Raw genomic sequence first — 21,014 nt, 5'->3', positions numbered from 1 at the left:
TCCTTGGTTGGATCATGTTTGAAAACTGATGTGTCTCCCCAGAAAGGAACTGAGGCAAACAGAAGCCACTTAAAATCTTCAGCTAGAGTCAAATACACACAGTCAAATAAACTTAGGTGACTTAACCTGTATTTTTCAGTAGTGGGGATGACAAATGACACATATGAATCATCCAAGAAAGATCCTTTCCATATGCAACAAAATCCCTAATAGGCAAAACTATTAAGGTGTCAAATATAAAAAGCAGGCAGAGCATCAAAAATCCATCATTCTGGGAGATAACACAGAGCAGCACAAGAAAGGCACTTCCCCCTCAGTAATACTAAAGCTGGTATACTAAATACAAGGCAATATGATACCAGCAGGACTCTACCCTGGATGGGTGAAGTAACAGCAGCAGGTGAAGGAAGAAAAAAGATCAACAATGGCAGCAGCAGGATATGGCAAAGACAGCAAATACTGAAATGACAGTAAGGTTTCTCTTCTCCTCCTTCAGACAGAAACTAAGTATGCCTGATTTCACCCTCAGAACACTAATCTAATCTTGGATAGAAAACTATGAACAGGGAAAGACAGGGAAGGGAAAATCTGGTATGTTAAAGGGGTACTTAGTCTTTGGATGTCTCCTCTGAGGGAGGGGTGTCTGAGCAAGATCATTGTGTAGAAACAGGCATTTCCCTCCTGTTCATCTACTGTTACTTCTGCTTTCCTGAGCTACTGGTTCATTTTTTTTTGCCTTACTATGTTTCCTTTGAAATTAATTTTAAATATTGAAACTGAGCCTATTTTTCTTACCAGATCATAAGGCAGAGGAGTGATCATAAATGCTGAGGCATTTGTGGTCAAGAATCATTACTTCTCACATTTGCTTATTATGCTTAGTATTTGCATACAGTACTTTTCTGCTTTTAAAAACAGATTCACTTTTACCACTCAGAATTTGAAACTGAGAAACACAGACCTGGATCCAGAGGAAAAGCAGTAGACAGCACAAACTAACTACACTTTTGTGATGTAGGGATTTTGTCACTCAGGTTCAGCGGGGTGAGACTAGAGATTTTACTTGAATGAGGCTCTCACTATCCTGCCCTTCAGAGGCTGCGGTGGGCGCCAGTTGTCAACAAGAGGGCTCAGAGGTTCATTCTCACCATTCTTGGAAAGGCTACGGAGCTTTGCCATCTGCAAGGAAGAAAAATTCAAGTGTCCATGGGGAGGCACCGTGAACCTTACTGCCTAGAACAAACTCTGAGATGAAAAAGGAATTTTCTTATATAGGGACAAGCACACAATGGCAATGACAGTCTCTAACAATACTGAGATTACTGACAGAGATTGCTGCAGCCCAGGAGCTTGCACTGTTTCTGTGGATCTTCACACTCTTCATCCACAGAACAGTTCATTACCTGACCCTTGCCTGGACTTCGTTTGGTTTTTTGCTCTCATTCACGCCCACAGTGTGGAAAAAGAATATGGCCCTACTGTGACCCTGCTACAGATGGACTGCAGGCAAATACCTGTATTTTCACAAGGTATCTGTGAAGGAAGATCCAGATTTATGTCAGTGCAAGGCAGTGATAGAAAAAGCTGGTGCAAAAGTTTGTATTTTATTCTGCAAGGCAGAGGTACACCAACTTATTAACTTGAATCATGAATTCAGCACTCAGCTGCTGTTATTCAAATTATCTTAATTTCAGTGTTGCTTTGTTAATTGTTACTCTTTCATCCAAATGCAAAATAAATCTATTTTGCAAAAAGCCATTTCAGTAGAAAGGATATACCCTGACATGTACTGCTGAAGCATGAAGTGGTATAAATAGCCAAAAATTTTTGACACAAGAACTAAAAACATTGCCTTATCCAGACAGGCTTTTAATTTTTTTTTTCCCTCTGTAAATGCATATTTGAGCTATGTGGATGCAAGTGATACATTAATTTGCATGAATGTTCAGGTTTGCAGGCTGTAGCTATCACCAACAGCTTTTAAAAAGTCAGGGTCTGGACCAGCAATTTCTTAAACCAGGAAACCAGCAAAATATTACTCTCACTTGCCACTTAATTGTAAAACATGTAAAATGAACTGAGGCTGCTGTGATGGCTGAATTTTGTGGCTCAGGGGCACTTCTGCCTTGGCAGGTTTTCTTGATCCTAAGAACACCAGGAAGTGTGCTGCAAGAGCACCTGATTCTCAGGGTCAGTTTTACAGCCCATTTCAGCAGTCCATTCTGCAGGCAGTTTCTCACTGTCCACAGTTAAAGCTTTCCCCACCAAAAAGTGCAAGGTAACACAGGGCTTGCAAATCATCACACTGAGATACTGAGACACTGCTGAGAACTGGTGAAGGAGGAACAGGATTGGCAGGAGTTTACCTGGTCTGAGCTGACTTCAATGGGCTCCCTCAGGAGAATCCAAGTGATGCACTCCTCACAGGGGGGTGTAGTGAATGAACCGTGGTAGGTCCAGTAGTCCCGAGATTTGGGGAAAAGAATTGAGGGATCAAAGTGTAGAAAAGGAGCCTCCTTCCCCTTAAGGAAACAAAAAAATTCTCTGCAGTAACTCTAGAGATATGTGTCTTAAAAGTCATCAATATCTATGTTATTATAAAGGAACTAATTAAATACCAAGATTCATGCAAGACATCAATCTCCTTTTCTTCCTGTCAAGCATTTTCCCAGCAATTAATAATAACTGACATTTTGATTACGTTCATAAATTAAAAGAAATTACAAACTGAATTGTGTGGGATCAAAGCAAATTAATTTTTATATTTTTCTATTCTGGTATTATCAAAATTGTGTCTTATATTGGGCTATTGGGATAAAAGTTAAAGCCTGTGGCACTGCTGGTACTGTCACCCCTTTTATCCAACAGGATAGTGGCCAGGCTTTTATTCCAGATTAATTACAGTCTTCTATCTGGAGGAATTTAAATCTGCACCTCTCTCCTCCCAAGACTGTGCTCTAATTATATATTCGTGGTGACACTCTCAGTCTTTTTTTTGATGCTATTGCACTTTGTAAAAAATTAAAATATTTCCTGTAAGAGTTCTGGGTCCTAAATATCTTACAATTGTTACCACCAGACAAGGGAGAAAGCAGATATCAGACATTTCCTGCTAAGTCTGTCACCAAATGGGACAGTAACTCCACAGGACTGTGATGAGTATTCCTTGTTCCCTCTGGGCAACAAAAACTAATGGAGGTGATATTTTGGATGCAGTTCTGGGAAAGAAGATATATTATTCCTATTTCCTTCTTCTATCATGGAGAATCTTCTCTAGATTAGAACAAAGTGAGTGGCAGAAGCTGAAATATTTCCATGCATCCTTGTACAAATTAAGAGTAGAAAGAGTGACTCCAATTGTATCTTCTGAAAAGATTATTCTGTAAATTCCATATGAATTTGCAAATAAATTAACAGAATTATGCTTTTTCAGTAAGTACAGTACAGTGGCCAAGAAACTCCTCTGCCTGTAATGCATCAGAGCAATTGAAACTGCATGTGTGCTAAATAGACCAGTGATACCACCCATTATTCTTTCTGAAAAATTAGTAATCTTGGGAAAATGCCTGTGATGACAGAAAATAAATAATATACAACATGTGGTTCTTTGTATATGCACTGATCTTTCTCTGCTTTACTCCAGCTGTTGCTTTTTCCAGAACTTCTAAATGTAAATGGCCAAAAAAATTATACAGGCATTATGAAAGAAAGAAATCAAAAGAGAACTCATTGACACATCGAGGTAGGGGCATGGATAGGGTAAAAAAAAAATAACCTTCAGTACCCTTGGCAGAAAGAACTTAATTGCATTTGAAAACTGAGTTGAAAAAATAATATTACTCTTACAAAGGAGAGAAGAGCTTTCAAGCTCAGACCTACACATCAATGGCAGTACACACATACATACATTTAATGCAAGGAATTCTGGTAAATTTCCAAGAAAATGCCTACAAATTTGGTGATCTGGTGGCATGTTCAAAGTGAAATAAAAAGGAAAGTACAACTTTAGCATTATTAATACCATAAAGTTTATCATGAAGTAGAATTGCAAAAGTATCCCTAGAGATTAAGTTTATTGTAAATGATAATGCTAAATGACAATACATGCAATGTTGAAGTTCTGTGCAAGTAACTCCCTTCGGTAGCTGTATCTATGCAATAGGTATGGACTAGTGCCTTAGATCATGAATTAAACTGAAAAACAGTTTAGAATATATTCATAATGCTATTTGTGCTAGTATCATATGAAGAGAGAACTTAGGACTGGTACAGAAACTGCACCATGTAATTCCTTTTTAAAATGCAGTTCCTTATTAAAACTAGTAACATTTTTAGTCTTTCTTACACTGACTGGGAGTCTGCTCCATCATTCCTACTAGTTTCTTCTCATTTTAGGCTAACTAAATTTCTGACTCTGCTAAATGCCTTTTTTTCTGGCTACTGTTGTCCTCAAATGCAAAAAGCTTTTAATTCCTTCTTGGTATTGGCCCACTGGCATATTTCATATTTTTTTACAGAACAGGACCAGTAAGACTATCAACTGCGTAGGCAAGGATTGATAAAAAAGTCGTGTTCAACAAGAATACTTGCAGAAGTGAGGAGTTAAATATTTAACTAAGCAAAATAAAGTATCCTGCTCCACAGTCAAATGTATTATCTCTGATGCTGTTTGGCATCAAAATTATGCCAAAATATGAATCTGAACTACTGATTCCTGCTTCTGTGGCTTTCTAGCTACATTATATCACAAAACTGTTTTGATACCTTGGTCTTAATGTTTTCAATTTCTTCAAGAATTCTCTTCATCTCTGGTTTGGGAGTTTTTCCAACCTGTAATGCAAAGCACAAATCCTGTATCTTTTTTTATCATGTTCCACACTATTTGAAAGAAATTCAGCACATCCCATCTGTCACATCAGGCAACAGCAGTCTCAGAGAATCCATCAGGGACTGACAGAAAATTATTTGTGTTCAAAGAACATCCAAAATAGCAGACTCCAGTAGATTGCTTTGCAATAGGAACATGTGTTGAAGGACCCTACAAGGCATCATGCCTGTCTGAGGAATGGACTGCACACTCAGTGTCACTACCCAGGGCTTAACCTTGGCTCCTGCTTCAAAAGCAACCCACAGCCACTGATGTCTGAGCACTTGGCAAAGTCTTGATGGCTCAAAGGGCTGTAGTTCCTGCAGACTTCATTCTGCAGCACATACACAGTCAGATCAGACTTGATGCAAGATGTGAATTCATGTCTAGACGACCTCAAGCTATGGGGTCACTTTATTGCTTGTGTTCATGACATTTAGCACTTCCAAAAGCTTTGACATGCCAGAAGAGTAAAGGCAGTATGCATAAGATGTACTGTTATTGTCATGTCTTGTTCCAAAATAGATTAACTTCAAGCCCTCAGAAGATAATTCAATCCTGTTTTTATAGTATCCCAAAACCCAGTAATGGAACATGACAAATTCAGAGAAAACCAGCTCCTTCATCAAAGAGCAAGAAGGAAACAGAGAAAGAGGGCCAGAGAAGACAATGATACTACTGACTGTTCTAGACCTTTTAGTTGACATTAGCATGGTCAATAGGAATATAGTGGTGTGCTTTGTAAGTTGTGTTTTACAACATGAAACTTTAGCCTAAAATAGACCGAAAGGAATGACAAAGGAAGAATAATTGAAGGACACAGTCATAGGGGAGAATCTGGACAGGTGCTGACCTTCAATTTAGACTAATCACAAGAGAAAAGGTCAGGCTGGCTCACAGTGTAGCAGAATTAAAATGACACTGCATCTAGTCTGTCCAGGGACACTGTAGCAAAATTAATTACATCCACTTGTTCTTGCTTGTACAAATGCCACTTACTAGTGATAAAACAATAAAAGGACACCAATTCCCTGATGGTGTGTTAAAGATGAAATGCCCACCTGCCACTAGAAGACTGAAGTTTCTGTAATTTATTACTATTGGGCTGTGCGCCCATTAGCATTTCTCAATGTCCTAGACTACATACAAATTTGATAGAAAGATTACTTTGTTTCTGTTGGGTTTATAAAAAAAATCAATCTGAAAATACAGGTACAGCATTATTTTGTTTAAAAGTTTCTGTACTTCAAGTTTAGAATGTTGAATGATCTTATTTTACCATCAATTCTTTCTTTTTGGAGTAGGTTCATTGAACTCATTTCAATTCCTGGCTTGTGTGGGAATCAACAAGAGAGCAGAGAAGGGAATCAGTCAACATAACCTTGCTGACAGGGAGATAGATACAACACCTGCTAGCAGAAAAAAGAGGAAACACTCAGCCTATGCAGAACACCCTCGTCACCCAGTGCACGCCACTGGAAAGGACTGCAGTGCAGGAAAAACAATAGCAACTTTTCCCCTGGCACTAAAAGAAGGAAAACAGAAAAATTACAAAGACTAAATATTTGCCACTTACTTTCAGAAAAACACCCACAACAGCTACACCATCAGGTTGTTTTAAAGCTCCAGCAAAATTACCATGTTTTGGATTCCAGTGTACCATATGCAACTAAAAAAAAAACCCCAAAATTATATAATAAATAAATCAATTAAACCTCAGTTATAAAAACAAGAAACAGTCAACAACACAATCTTTGCTTTAAATTAAATAAAGATTCCGGTAAAGGAATGGACATGGAAAACTCTTAATGTGAGTATTTCTTGTTGCTGTTCCCATGCTTTTATATGCTCATGCTTTCCACTAAGCATTGTTTTGCATTTAATTGAAGCACAGGACAAAGAAAATAGAGTTTACCATGCAATATCAGACAATGCAACTATAAATAGTTTTAATCCAAGCACATGACATGCACACATGCAGTGCATAAAACCTACTGACATGTACTTCATCTCAAGTACATTTTTAGATCTTCAGGTTATGCAGATGTCAGCTCAAGGATTTACACTGGGTTGTATGCAGTGCACACAGTATTGGTTTGTATCTGTTACGACTCTTGGCACATTGTACTTGAAGGGAGTGGGGATATAATCTGACATTTCTTTCTCATATCCACTGTGGGATATAATCTGACAATGCTATATTTTAAGGAGATATTGAAAATTTTTTTACATCCCTGTCCAGAAAATCTTTAGCTCATGCATAAAGCTACAAATGCTGCAACCAGCAGTGTGCAATCTCAGATTAAGGTCCATCTGGAACACAGTCACACAGGTGGGAAAAAAAAAAATATTTTTTTAAAAGTTTATTTAAAATGACAAAAAACAGTCCTGGATATAAATGAATCTATTGTTCTCTGTTTCTTTTCTCTTGAGGACACAGATTTTAATGGTAAGGATAAAGTTGGAGGAAGGAACCATATACCTTTCGTCACAATATAGCTAAAGTACATATATTCCAGGCTTTCTTCTCCTGTCAATAAATACATGAATACTGCTGACAAAAGTAACATAAAAAATGTGCTCTCAAACTAGCCAAGAAATAGTTTGAGCAAGCAGATATTTTTTCACTTTAGTTGGCCAAAGAAAGCAGAACACCAGCAAAGATTGGCTTTGGTTAAGGAATGGGAAAAAATTACTAAACCATAATCCACATTCATCTCTGTAATGTTGTAATGTTCACATTGACCCTGAAAATATCTGCCTCAATTTCATCCTGTGGGTAAAGCTTTTCCAAGCTCTGGGACTTGTGAATATAGGTGGAAGGCAGGAAAACACTACTGCAGGATTTTTGTGGGCACACGTATGTATTTTGAGCCTGTTCTCAAATAAGGTAGAGGAAGGAGGCAGCCTTTGCTAGCATTTCCCTAGCATCAACTGTTAATAAACTTACATTTAGGACCTGAAGAAGTCTTCAGGGCCTTAAGCACACATGAATTTTAACAAACTAGGACAACAGCCCTGCAGTGGTTTACTTTTAAAAACTAACAAACAAAACCCAAACATTTTATTTTCCGTGGGTCCAGAAAATCCTGGAAATAAACCCAACTATTTCAAAGCCGAGATGTTCAGGAACTAAAACGTACTCTGAATCAGTTCTAAGATAGATCTAATTTTGAGTGTCAGCTTATCAAACGTGCCTTTAGTGAGTTTTTCTATACTTTCTGAAACTAGCTTGGTAACTCGAGCTATACCAGAAATGCCAAAAACCCAAAAAAACAAACAAACAAACAAAAAAAACCAAAAAAAACCCCCACACTTCAGCAGATCTTTCTATTTGGAAATAACAGATTGCTTTATCGCAAATATTTTCAAAACATTCCAAGATACCAGCAAAAACTCTGGCACGAAGGAAAGTAGCCTGTGTCAGTAGATACTTGCAGGGATGCATTTGTTGGCAGATGCAGCTCATCCCACCGCGTGTTAAGCTGTATTGACAAAGCGGAGAAAAATCAGTAGCTAAATATTTTCAAGAGGGAAAGTTGTTAGTGTATTCCGATGGAAAACTGCAGTCAGCACTGAATGCCGATTAAAAAATCCGTCCCACCTCTGCGGCATACTTGACGCCGTCGATGGAGTGCTCGGAGCCGTGCAGGTCGGAGGAGCCCCAGTGCAGGTGCAGCTGGCGCAGGCGGTATGCGCCGGTGAGCGGGCCCCCTCTGAGCACTGCGGGAACGGGACACATCAGCACCGGGGGACGGGGGGACCGGGGACACCGGCACCGAGGAGGGGGGACCGGGGACACCGGCACCGGGGGACGGCGGCACCGCCGCCACCTCGCCCTCCTGCCGCGACACACCGCAGATCCCCTCCCAAACCAGCCACTCGCCACTCTGCGTGGCTGGGACTAAATTCTTTGTCAGGAGCTCTGTTTGATGTGAACACTGTGAGGCAAGCACAGAGTCAAACCCCAGCTGCCCAACACGGCTCTTTTCTCCTGGCAAGTGGACACGCGACAGTTCCTGGTAGGGAGAGAGGAGGGGGATGTTCTCAGGTGGTTCTTGCCAAGAAAGGGTCTTTTTAAAAAAGACTGCCGTTAGCGCTGTTAAATTAAGCCAAAGGTGCTTCAAAAGGTACCTCCAGTCCATGATAGGCATACCTTTTAGAGGTCAGACAACTAAAGAATGAAGTTCACTATAGTTAGCTGCTTCTAAGAAAAATAAAAAATTTTAAAAATGTTCTATTTCTTGGAAGTGAGAGAAGACAAAGTTTAGGTCAAGTGAGTTAGAGAATTGTTCTTGAGCCACCAACAATAGAAACTAAGAAGTTGTTTTTTGTGCTGTGTTTAGCCAAATAATGCTGACCATGCATCACTCTTGACAGCTGACATCAACTCTGACTTTCAAAACATCACACCTGCTCTTTCAGCCTGGAGATTCTTTTGAGCAAGGACTGCTTAGAGCATAAGCTCTCAAATGTATTTTTCATTCATTACCTAAGGTTGGAATGAGTCGTGTTTCCTTACACAGAAAGCTGATAATGTAGTTCACAACTGCAGTGCCAGAAGGCCTTGTTTAAATAGCATTCAAGTTTGAACTTCTACCAATAGCTTTGAAGTTCAAAGTTAACACTGAAATCCTCTTTTGCCCAATGGTCTCAAATGAAATCTTGATATCCTACAAGTTGGAATACCTACACAGAGCAAGAGGTTTAAATTTGCTGTTTCTGTTTTTAGTTGGTAGGTGTCACAACCATCAAGAGGAGGGCCAGAATAAAAGGTACTATTGAGAGTAATTCCTCTTACTCTTTAACTTTGTTCATACATAAATAATCATAACTCAGTATTGAGTAATATTGAGTAAAACTCCTGTAGAAGACTTCAATGCATTTATTATTATTATTTCATTTTCAAATATAGGACAAAAAAGGCGTAATATCTAAGGCCCAACTCCTCCAAAGTATTTGGTTGCCATTTCACACTGGAATCAATGGGAGGCAGGAGCTGAATTTATGTGAACTACCTACATTTACAAGCTGAATCAGTGTCAGGTTTGGAAACTCATTGACCACTCATTTCTTACAGGTGGCCCTTTCCAGAGCTAAAACACTTGGAAACAGCACTTTGTAACAGTATACAAATCTTCTAGCATAAAACCAAATCTTTTTAGCATTCAAAATTTTCCAAATGTGGCTGAAAAAAAAAAATTATCTTCAACTATATTTCTTTTTCCAATTAAAATGGAATCTGTGACTACTAATCCTCATCTCTTACCACTGCAGAAGCCAACAAATGAAGGTGATAAAATGTCTACAAAATTCCTCCTCGTGATCTTTCAGAACTGTCAAGCATTGTATTTGATTGTGATCGGAGACATGCCTATGAAATCCTTGAGTCCTAAATTACTGTCCAGCAACCTGCAGAAAGTAAGGGCAGCCAGGACTGAATGTACACACTTCATGCCCTAAGAAACAACAGGGGTGATCCGGAGGGGGACACACAGGGAGGAAATGGAGGGAAAATGATTTAGAGGAAGTGCTGCACCAAGGGCTGCATTTGGTTTGGCCAAATTTGGATCTTTCTCCAATACTGTTCATTGGGCAAACAACTTCCTGAGCAGCCTAAAACATTTCAGCCTTTGGGAAGCTGTAAAGAAGACAGAACAGAACTAGCATGTGAAAATGTTCATTACCAACTTCCTTCCCATGCTTTCAGTCATGGCATTCATTTTATCCAGAGCTTTTGGAAGAGCATTCTGGCTTATAAACAGAATTTGTTATAAGGGCGGGTAGCGATAGGGCAAGGAAGAACACCTTCACACTTAAAGAGATTATGGTTACACAGGATATCAGGAAGAAATTTTTTACTGTGAGGTTGGTGTGGGACTGGAACATGTTGCCTGAAGAAGCTGTGGATGCTCCATCCCTGGAAATGTTCAAGGGCAGGTTAGATGCATCTTTAGTAACCTGGTCTAGTGGAAAGTGGTGATGAGGGTATGGTTGGAACTAGATGATCAAGGTTGCTTCCAATCCAGACCATTCTGTGTTTCTATGGTAATAAAAGTGCAATTTAGGAGACCACTGTGTAGAAACTACTGTAATAAATACTAAAGGACCATCAAAATACAGAACTTAGAGACAGTCCTGGTCCTAAATAATTGAGATTCCACCTGAGAGTCATGGAACAATAACAAGTAGCTGTAAAGATAAATAAAGAAATCCAAGGAAACAAGGGGCTCATCAATATAAACAGGCAGGAGAGTGATCTTTCAATGCACTATGGATATATTTCATTAGTGATAAAGCTTACTGAGAACCAAATCTCAATACAAGGGCCATCAAAACAGATGCACAGAAACACAAAGGAAAATAACTGTTCTCCATTAATTAGATTGCTTTCTTTCTTGATGAAGGACCAATCAATACTGCGTGCTTTTGAGATTTCTTTGCATTATATGATATTGTGAATTTATTATTCATTTTTGATAGCTGTTGCCTATCTGCATCCAGAGCTATACATATTGAGCAATGCAATGAAGTTTTGAACAATTTATAGATGAAATTGCTTGCTTTCAATTGAATAACAAAAGCATTTCATAGTTTTCCAGAAACTATAAAATGCTATTTCCATATATTCTATTTTCATAACTTTTTCAGGCTCTGAAATACGTGAAGAATTGCCATGCAGAAAAAATCAAGATCACAAGTCAGTAGAAATGTATATACAAGTTTTTTGTTTACGAAGTGCCTCAGAGCATTCTAAACCTCTCTGGGCGTCACTCTTGTCCTTTACACAAAACCTGAAGATGTGGTGTCTGTGTTGAAGAAGGTGACATAGGGAGAAGTCCACCATCCAGCTGAGTCCGTATTTCACGGGTTCCCTACAGCTAACAGCCTTTTTGTCTCACTTCAGATCCACCAGAATAAACTCCAGGAGCACCTTTTTTACATTGCCATGTGACTTTTCTCTGCTGGCCTGCCCAGGCTGGGTACTAAAGGATGCTTTTTGATACCCGGCGCTTTGCAAACCTTGATTCCTAACCCCGAAAAAATCCAAACCGACCTGATCGATCAAAAGTGTCGTCGAAGACGACGCGGCAGGTGCGCCCATTGTTCAGGATGGTTTTCGCAGCCCCGGGGTCATAGCTGGCGTGCCAGGAGGCCAGAGAGGAGTCGTGCTGCACGTCCTTGCTGTTGATCTCAATGGGCGACTGCTTGTCGCCCTTGGCCAGGGGGTAGTTTTCGTGCCAGCGATCGGGTCCTGCGGGACAAAGACAAAGAACCGTCGCCCCAGCTCAGCCGGGCTCCCGCCGGCCCCCCGCGGCCCCGAGCCCGCTCACCGTTGTCGCTGTCGTAGCCCCACACGGACTGGGCCATGGCCCCGCTCCCGGCCCCGCTCCCTGCGGTGCCGCGCTCCCCTCCCTCCCGGCCCGGGGGGCTTTTATAGCCCCGCCGCGGCTTCGCGTCCTCCCTGCAGGGCTGGGCAGGGCTGGGCAGGGCTGGGCTGGGCTGGGCTGGGCTGGGCAGAGGCGGGCAGAGCCGTGCTCTCCCCCGGAGGAGGCAGGGGGTGCCGCCGGGACCCCGCGGCTCCCTGCGTGCCGTCCCGCAGGGCCAGCCCCGGGACGGAGGGTGCGACGGGGCTGCCCCCAGGGCCGTGGGTCCTGCCTCGGCTGAGGAGGGGCGGCCTGCAGCGCTCAGCGGCCGCGCCAGCCCGGCAGCGGGCGGAGGGAACTCGATTCTCAGCTCGGTCCGTGAAGCGCACCCGGGGATTCTGGGGCGCACCCGGGGATTCTGGATGAGCTCCCAGGGCGGGCAGGCTCCCCCACTCCCGCTTCCCTGCTTTCGCAAATGCTCCCATGCCTCTGCTCAGAAATGCCTGGAAGGATATCTCACAGCCTGCAAAACCGCTGAGCAAAGGGAGGCTCTGCCAGCCCCAAAGGAGGCCATTCCTGACCATTGGCTCGAGTTTGGGTTTGTTGTTGTCCAGTCAGTTCTTCGTGCAGGGAGCTTTACACCAAATACGTTTCTCATGTCTGGCAACTTAGCAGTGGGTATTTTAGTCAGGAAAGCATTTGCTTTTCAGATAATGAGGAGTTAGCAACAGTATGGTTGCGTTAGTTGGCTTTGTCCACACGTCTGTTTTGAATACTTGGAGCTTTTCTCTCAAATGCCAGCTTCGCTGTGGTCTCCCATAGCTTTGTCAGTCCTAGCTAACACAGTTGCAACTCTGTTTTAACTCCTTGAGCTAAAAACTCAAACTACATAACTCAAACTAAATACTATTCCAAGATAAATATTTGGGAGTCAGTCATGCAGCATCACAAACTGTGGAGATTTCAAACACAGGTGCAGTGAACTTGTTCAAATGCTCCTTTTACCTATCACTGCAGTGCAGCGTGGCAATAAACCTGCAGCCTTGAGAGGTTCTACCCTTTGTGTTGGTGAGGTGCAAGAAAAAGGTTAAGAAGCTGCAATATACAGAGCTTGGGACTAATTTGGTCCTATTTGATGTCCCAAAACCAGCTGGAAGGTAAAGCTTCCCCTTCTGGTTGTGCTGTGTAGCTAGGCTAGTAAATATCTGAATATGGACTTTGTTTAGCATAACTAAAATTACTTTATGAAACTTGTTTAGAAAATTCTTCTTGCTCTGAGTATAATTCTAAGTAGAAATCCTGAATCATTTGAGACAAAGGCAGGACAAGATGTCTCGCATAGGAATCTGCATTGAGAAAATCTATGTAGTGGTGTAGATAGTATTTTTACATAGAGAAGATCATCATCAAATTGAAACTCAATAAACCGTAGCAACTTACACAATATTGTAAGAAGCATCCTTTTGCTATCTTTAAAGGAACAGAGATTCATTCATAATCAAAGTATCCTTCAAAACATGTAGTTCCTTGTATCTTCAGAATCCAATTAAAAAATACTAGAAGGTGACTTGGGTACAATGGTATGGAAAAATACATCTTTTTGCTTTCAAAAGAGAGCAATGGGACAAAAGAAAAAACAATTTTTTACTCTGTCATCAATCAAATGGATAATGTCACATCTGTTGGAAGGGCAGGCATGTAAAATTGACCCCTGTTGCAATTTTAATTCAGAAAGCTTAGACATTAATCCTTTTGAATTGGTTTCTACTTTATCTGTCTAAAGAGAAACACTTGTGAGCTCATGAAATTCTAATTGGAGCAGCTCATTTTCTGTCCGCATAAGCAGACAGCTTTAGTGGCCTTGTTCATGCAGGTCTCAGAGAGACTTTTTATCAACTTCATACACACAAAGAATGCTTATTGGAACCCTTTGTGGAGGTGAAGAACATGATTTGTATTACAGAAAAAGGTGCAAGTCAGTTCTTCCCCTAGTATTTAAATTCATTGCTCTATGTGAGAATTTTTACAATCTTCTTTATTAAAGAGCCCCCTCCAACAGTGAAAGTCTTCATGTTTTAGCTTTCCAGTGAGCTGGTCCTGTTGCACCCAGAGGAGCATCTTTTTGTCACCTTCTGCACGTTGTGCCTTCCAGGCAGTAACTTACAATCAAGTGACAAATGTAGGTGACTTAGAGTCAGCCCCAGGTGCTGAGTCATCCCACAGTGTCTCACTGACTGCTTTCTTTTCCTGTTGCTTTCTTCTTCAAAGGTAGAGCAAAAAGCAAATGTAGTAGCATTACTTGCCTGAAGAGGTAATCAGAATAGCATTATTTTTGCATTCCTTAGTGTCCTGGTTTGAAAAAACAGGTATGTGCTAGGGAAGAGCAGGGCCTTCCCTAGAAATGGAGCTAATAAATCCCTCCCTCCGAATTAGTGTATTTTCGGAATTAAGGGGCTCTCAGGCAAAGATATGGGGATAGGAATAACAGTTCTTTACTAGTATATCTAACAAGACAAACAAAACCACAACTACAAAATTAACAACAAACAGAACAGTAACCCAGTTCCAGTCCTTTCTCGGCTCCTTATCAGACTTCTTATCATGTCAATGGGGAAAATTCCACAGAGAGGAAAGGGAAAAAAAACCACCACCCAGCACTTAGGAACTACCTTTAGTCTTTTCTTTAGATACTGTCTCAGAAATTCATTATCATCTAACTTGTAAAAAATTGCTTTTTCTAGGAAATAAGCACTTTTGTCACAGAAATGCCGTATAATTAAGAAAAGGTCACAGCTTCAAATATTTAAGACGAGTGGTATTACCTAGTGCGTTCACAACTTTATTGCAGTGATTTCTTTCTATTTTGTAAACCTTGGACATGTTGTAAAAGCCATCAGCCATCTGAAATAGCAAAGGCAAGAGTATAACAAGATCAATCTATACCATTCATTAAAAAGTTCAGGATTTCAGTAATTGCAGACATGATCTTGCCCAAAACTGGCAACCAGTCACAGAATTACAGTTGGGCACCTGATTATAACAGTTTATTCAAAAGATTATTGAAATAAATAAAACATCATGGTCCTGTTGGATACCTAACATGTAAGGTGCTCTTCATCCAAAAGAGGGGTTTGCACATTTGTTACTAAATGAAAGATTGAAATAGAGGCTCCAGTGCAAATAACATGCTGTACCTGTGGAACACCCTCTGTTGGATGTGCAATTCAGATGCTGCATCTGCTTCTGCTAAACAAGCAAAAAGCATAATCATGCTCATCTCTCTTACAAAAATACCTTACCTGAAGTCATAGAGACTTTCTTTTTTGAGAATGGAAAGCAGGAATAAGCAGAGTCTGGAAAATGGCTCAGAGCCATGGCTTTACCCAGAGCACACAAAACATGTACAGGAGAATGATGCATGGAAAAGTGACTGGCAGCAGTTCTGAGCTCTTCTAGCCATGGCTGACTTGGCCAATACCTTGAAATAACTAGAACAACCAAAATACTGTTTCACCTCAGCATGCCAATTTTCAGCTATCTCCAGGAGCCAGCATGACAGCTAGGAATGGCTGACTGTGAGGGGACACATAGAGGTAAATATACCAGCATCATGCAATTCAAGAATGTCTCTGCTCAAAGCTAAGGTTTTCCAAGTTTCACCATGCTCAGGGATATTTCCTGTGGGTGATTTAATGCAAAGGGCTTTGCTGGAGCACAGAGTGTGCCCACATTGAGTACAGTGTTAAATGAGCAAAAGCATTTACTCAGTGCCTGTGGCCAATCTAAATATAAAGTGTATTCTACTATATTTAAAAGCTATGTTTAATAGCTTGTGGAAGAAAACAGTACAACAAAAAGGAATTTGATAATACACAGTATGGAAGGGGCAGCAGTGTTTTTTTACATATTGCACATTGCATGCCAGGTAGTGCAAGAAAAGTGTGTCACTAAGTGCTTTTGATTGAGGGGTGCCATGGTGGCATGCCATAGCCAAAAAACAAATTGTCATATGCCTCCACTGAGATGCCATGATATGGAAAACATTGCAGAAATGAATGGAAACCCCTATTGACAGCCAGGTCTTATTGGAAGTTCTGCCAAAAGAAAATGAGAAGCATATTGGGTTGATTTTGCTGGTTTTATGCACAATGAGTTTTTAGCTTCATTAATACCTTTATTTGTGTAGCACCTCTAGATAAATATTAGGCTGACTTTTACTGCATCCTTCCAATTCAGAAGGTGTGTAGCTCATCAGTCTGCAGTTTAAAATTAGGAACCTTGTTTACAAAATCCCACCATCCTTCTGTTGTGGTTTAGAACCTACATTACCTTTTGCAAAACTTAATATTTGTCAGTGTGACACAATAAACATGAAAACAATAAGCCAGGCTGTAGATTTAGAACCTTGTAGTAGTCTAGTAAAATGAGCACAGATTGAAGGACAAGTACTGGCATAAAAAAAAAAGTAAATTTATTATTTATCACATACAAATCTGATACGACAAAAATAGTGTGTGTTTCAGACACCTCTTCCAGATCTGAAAAGCTAAACAGATAAACTCTGCAGGAATATGACTCTCCTCTTGATTCCCATAGGACTTTGCTTGTACGGCACTCACATTGAAATCCAAATCTGAGCTGGATGTCTACTTTTATATACACTGGCACAGTCTGACTTGAAATAATCCAAGTACGAAAGTTTGACCTGCACTGTTTGCTTTTACAAGGTCCGTATGTGCCTGTTTGGAAATTCCAGCAGATTGGCAACTCTTCTATATTAAGGTAGAATTTAATGTATGACCTTTATCTTGAATGATACTCTGGCAGTAGCATTTGCCTGGGAACAGTCCTAACCGGGCCACAGAAATGTTAACAGGGCTGGAGGAGTTCATAGGGGTTCTTATATTCTATAAGAGGCATCTCAATTAAATATATCATGTAATTAATGATGCACCAAATCAGAAATACTTAATGCATATTTTCCAGTGAGATACATTCTCCTAAAAGAGGATTTTATAAGAAAATAATGTGTTTCCAGCCCTTGAAAAATGGTCTTTGCAGGCAGAAGAGTTTTCATGTCATAGACATTTCCCAGAAATTCTGTGAGGTGTGTGTTTCCCAGAGTTTTCAGAAAGTCACTTCTGAATCCATACAATTTGTGCACTTTGAAAGGTCAGAGCATAACATCCCATTCTATCAATATCTGTGTTTCACTTCAGTGGAGTCAAAGCTTCACTCTGAGGCCACAAAGCAACTTTTAAAGAATCATCTGTCATGAAAGAAAGATACCTGGATATGTGTAAGTATAAACATTCATATGTGCATTACAAGTGTAAGTATTATGTAATAAAAAAGGAGTCAGTATTAGGATGCCCATGCTTGTCACACATATTGAACAGCAGGTATTATCAGAAGAGAGGGGAAACAAAACCATAACAAAAAGCCTTTAGTAACCTAGAAACAATATTGGTTGGGAATGTTAATGCTCTTCTTAGAGCAGTTTAAGAATTTAAATCTATTGTAATTTGAGGTATTCTTTTACAAGATCCTACAGAAGCAGATTGAAATAATGATATGCAATTATCCTAAGATCTAATCTTTAAAAATCGATCTGGGGATACAATAACAGAGCAGTACCCCATTTTGCAGTTGATAGTACATTGCAGTCTGATGGACAAAATCCTCACATTCCATCTTCTGCATTCTAAGTCTCATTTATCTGAATTTCTACTGATGCATCTTGGTGGACTCCGATGCAATATTAAGCTTTCTGTACTACGACCATGTACAGGCTTGGGCTATGGATTCTAAAATGCTTCTCTACTTTAAAGATGCCATTGCAATTGACAGAAATGCTGTTGTCTCACAGTTTAGCATGACCCAGCCCAACGGTTTGTCAGTGCAAAAGAAAGTTTTGCTAGTTTGTCTTTCACTAGTCCTACCTTTCTGTGTCTCCATGTTGCTCAGCCTCTTTTTAAATAAATTCTCTGTGGTGTTAACTTTTCATTGTATTTTGAAAAGAAAAAGACAATCCTACTCTTTTTTTTTTTTTTTCCTATTCACCTGAATGGATGCTAAGATTTCATGGCTGGTTTAAGATTGATGCCAGACATATTTTAAGTGATCCAATCAAACTCTTCCATTCTCATAGTGATTTCCGTGAACTTACTCACATACCCACGGTACTGCTGAGGTACAAAAATACATTTTAAGTATGGGGACAAAGTACTCAGACCTTTCCAGGGCTAAGCTCTTTACTCTTGACCTTAAGGATCCTCCAGGGTATCTATAAAAGCAGTTGAATGTAATAGGCCAGTTTAAATATTCTGACTGAGGGGGCTCTTTTTGTTAGCAAACCTTTTATGTTACTGTTGAACTGTTCCTCCTAGGCAAGGACAGAATATTTTCCAGGAAGAATTCTCCGATCTTCCTAACCTGTCTGCAAAGAAGATTAGTAAGGGCTTTGATATGACAAACTAGAAGTAAATAAGACAATTATGCTTCATCCTTGTAGGAGAGACAGTGACTACTGTTGCACTGGGCTGCACTTCAGACTTTTTTGGAAGTACTGTCTGCATCATACCGAGAAGAGACACTAAGAGGTGCCCTCTGATATTTGCTATTTTTGCCACTGCAGTAATGTTCATGGCTTCTAATCTAACACATAAAGAGTTCAGTAATAGTGAACAATGAAGTGCTTTTTATGATCCTAGATTGGAACTCCTAACCCAGAGCATGCTGGTAGCCACCTGGATCTACGGACTTTGGCCCTCCCTGCAATGGTGATTGTACATCCTCCCCAGATTGTCACAGGCACAGATCCTTGTCATTGTCTTTGGAGGAGAATGTGTTTTTTACTGTGGAAAGCAGTTGAGAATATAAATAAAACTCTTTGTCTCTTCACATTTGCTTGGTGCTGGGTTGATGTCTTTCCCTCAAATCTACTGATGCCAAGAAGCTCTCTATATGGTCAACCATTCTAGACTTGTAAAATGTTTTTGGTTTGCACAGGAGAACTGAGATCAATGTAACTTTTGTGTTCAGGTGCATTATCTGAGGACATAATGCACCAGTTCACTACTGCACAACCCAGATATAAAATGAAACAGACCTAATTTGTTAGTAGATCTTACTGGTTAATTCTAAGAAACATGTTCAGCTGAAATGGAGAAATAAGGGTTAAATATATGATAATGAAGAATCACAGATCAGGAAATGCCTGTAAGAAGTCTCAAGCCCATCAATCCTAGCAGCTTGTATAGTCAATAAGCATCTGCCAATTTCTTAAACATTCGACATGGACAGAGGAAACATTTCCCATCTATTCAAAAAACAAATTCCTCCAGGACAGCACAATTGTAATGAAAGGGATATGACAAAAAATGAGAAGCCATTTAGTCCCATCTCAAACAGTGATGTCCTCTGAGGAGCTGTGGTTGTCAGTCCCTGGCCGGTGTTCACATTGCTGTAGCCATGCAGAGAGTACAGCACCCTATTCTCTACCTCACAGGGCTGTGTTAAAGATGAATAATAGGATTCTTGCAAACTCTGTAATTCATCAAAACAGCCACACAAATGCTAAATGTTAGCTAACTACTTGTTACAGGAACAGCTTTACTGAAGCAGTAAATCTGGCCTGTTCTGAGTGTCCCCACTGCAGAACATCGCTGATCTATTTCATTATTTTCTTGCAGAGTTGCAGTCAGTAGGCAGCATGCTGGATGGAACAAACAGCAGACTGAGCACCCACAACAACCTGAAATTCGTGTTAATACTTCTCAGTTTGTGTCCCTAAACACTGGTGTTTGTAAAGTTAGTTTTGCTATTCAGTCTTCTTCTGTATGCTTCTGGCTCGGCATTCCAGCTTTAACCACATGCTTTTTGCAAAGGTTCTCCACAGAAATTATAGCAAAGTATTTTAAGACGTTAGACATGGAGAATATTTTTCTAACCTTGAAGCACTATACCTTTTTTGAGAGAGGCAATGAACCTAGTGTTTCAATTATAGGTCTTACACACACGATTGGGCAACAGGCCAACAATTTTCATCTGTCTATTCCAAGACCAATACCATTTGTTTAGCTATAAATTCAGAGCTGCCGAATGCATTGTATTTCTACTTCTCTGAGTTTATTGAAGGTCTGAGTTTGACAACATCTTTGAGTATAATAAAATAATAAATTTGAATATTGCAAAAAACACCAACAATTATTAGTTATGGTAAAATAACAGATAATCTACCCAAACCACAAGGAAATATAAAGAATTTAACTCCAATAGCTGGATTAATAGTCCATGAAGTCAAGCAATCATTACCCTACAGTTAAGTTTAAGCAATGTCATGTGGACTAGCAATGATCTAATCCCCAAAGTATTTTTAAAAAGGCATTTTAAGTCTCCTTGTTTTATCATAGACAGGCCACACATTCATTAAGCCCTTCTGGATTTATCAGCTTTGACAGCAGTCTTTTGCTTTTGGCAATATTGTGACTTTTCTTTTCTGGGTCATAGTACACAGACTGGCATCTAATAGCATTGGCTACTAGAGATCTTGCAATACTGAAAAAGAGACATTCAGGATGTGTTTTTCCACAAAAGGTTTACATTTAACAGTCAATCATGCTTATATGCAGAACCCAACTGCAAGAGTGAAGATAAATATGGGCCATTTTGTATTACGAGAGTTCTGCTGGTTTTCAGAAAAAAGATATATTAGAAACTGATGTCTTTGCTTCAACAGTCACCACTATAGCTTTAGTACATCTGTGAAGGCAAGACAT

The 21,014-nt window shown here is 40.0% G+C and overlaps 1 protein-coding gene across 1 annotated transcript; it reads right to left on the bottom strand.

Annotated features, from left to right (window-relative positions):
- Positions 1–1,059: 1,059 nt before the first annotated feature.
- Positions 1,060–12,238, bottom strand: LOC134049966 (carbonic anhydrase 3-like). The gene is made up of 7 exons (XM_062502753.1): positions 12,202–12,238; positions 11,925–12,122; positions 8,472–8,590; positions 6,444–6,536; positions 4,765–4,830; positions 2,367–2,522; positions 1,060–1,179 (listed from the first exon to the last, which is right to left on the bottom strand). The coding sequence occupies exons 1-7, from the start codon at positions 12,236–12,238 to the stop codon at positions 1,060–1,062; spliced, it is 789 nt and encodes a 262-aa protein (XP_062358737.1).
- Positions 12,239–21,014: the final 8,776 nt, after the last annotated feature.

Source organism: Cinclus cinclus, chromosome 1 (assembly GCF_963662255.1).
Source record: "Cinclus cinclus chromosome 1, bCinCin1.1, whole genome shotgun sequence".
Lineage (NCBI taxonomy): Eukaryota > Metazoa > Chordata > Aves > Passeriformes > Cinclidae > Cinclus > Cinclus cinclus.
This window is presented reverse-complemented; position numbering and strand designations above follow the sequence as displayed.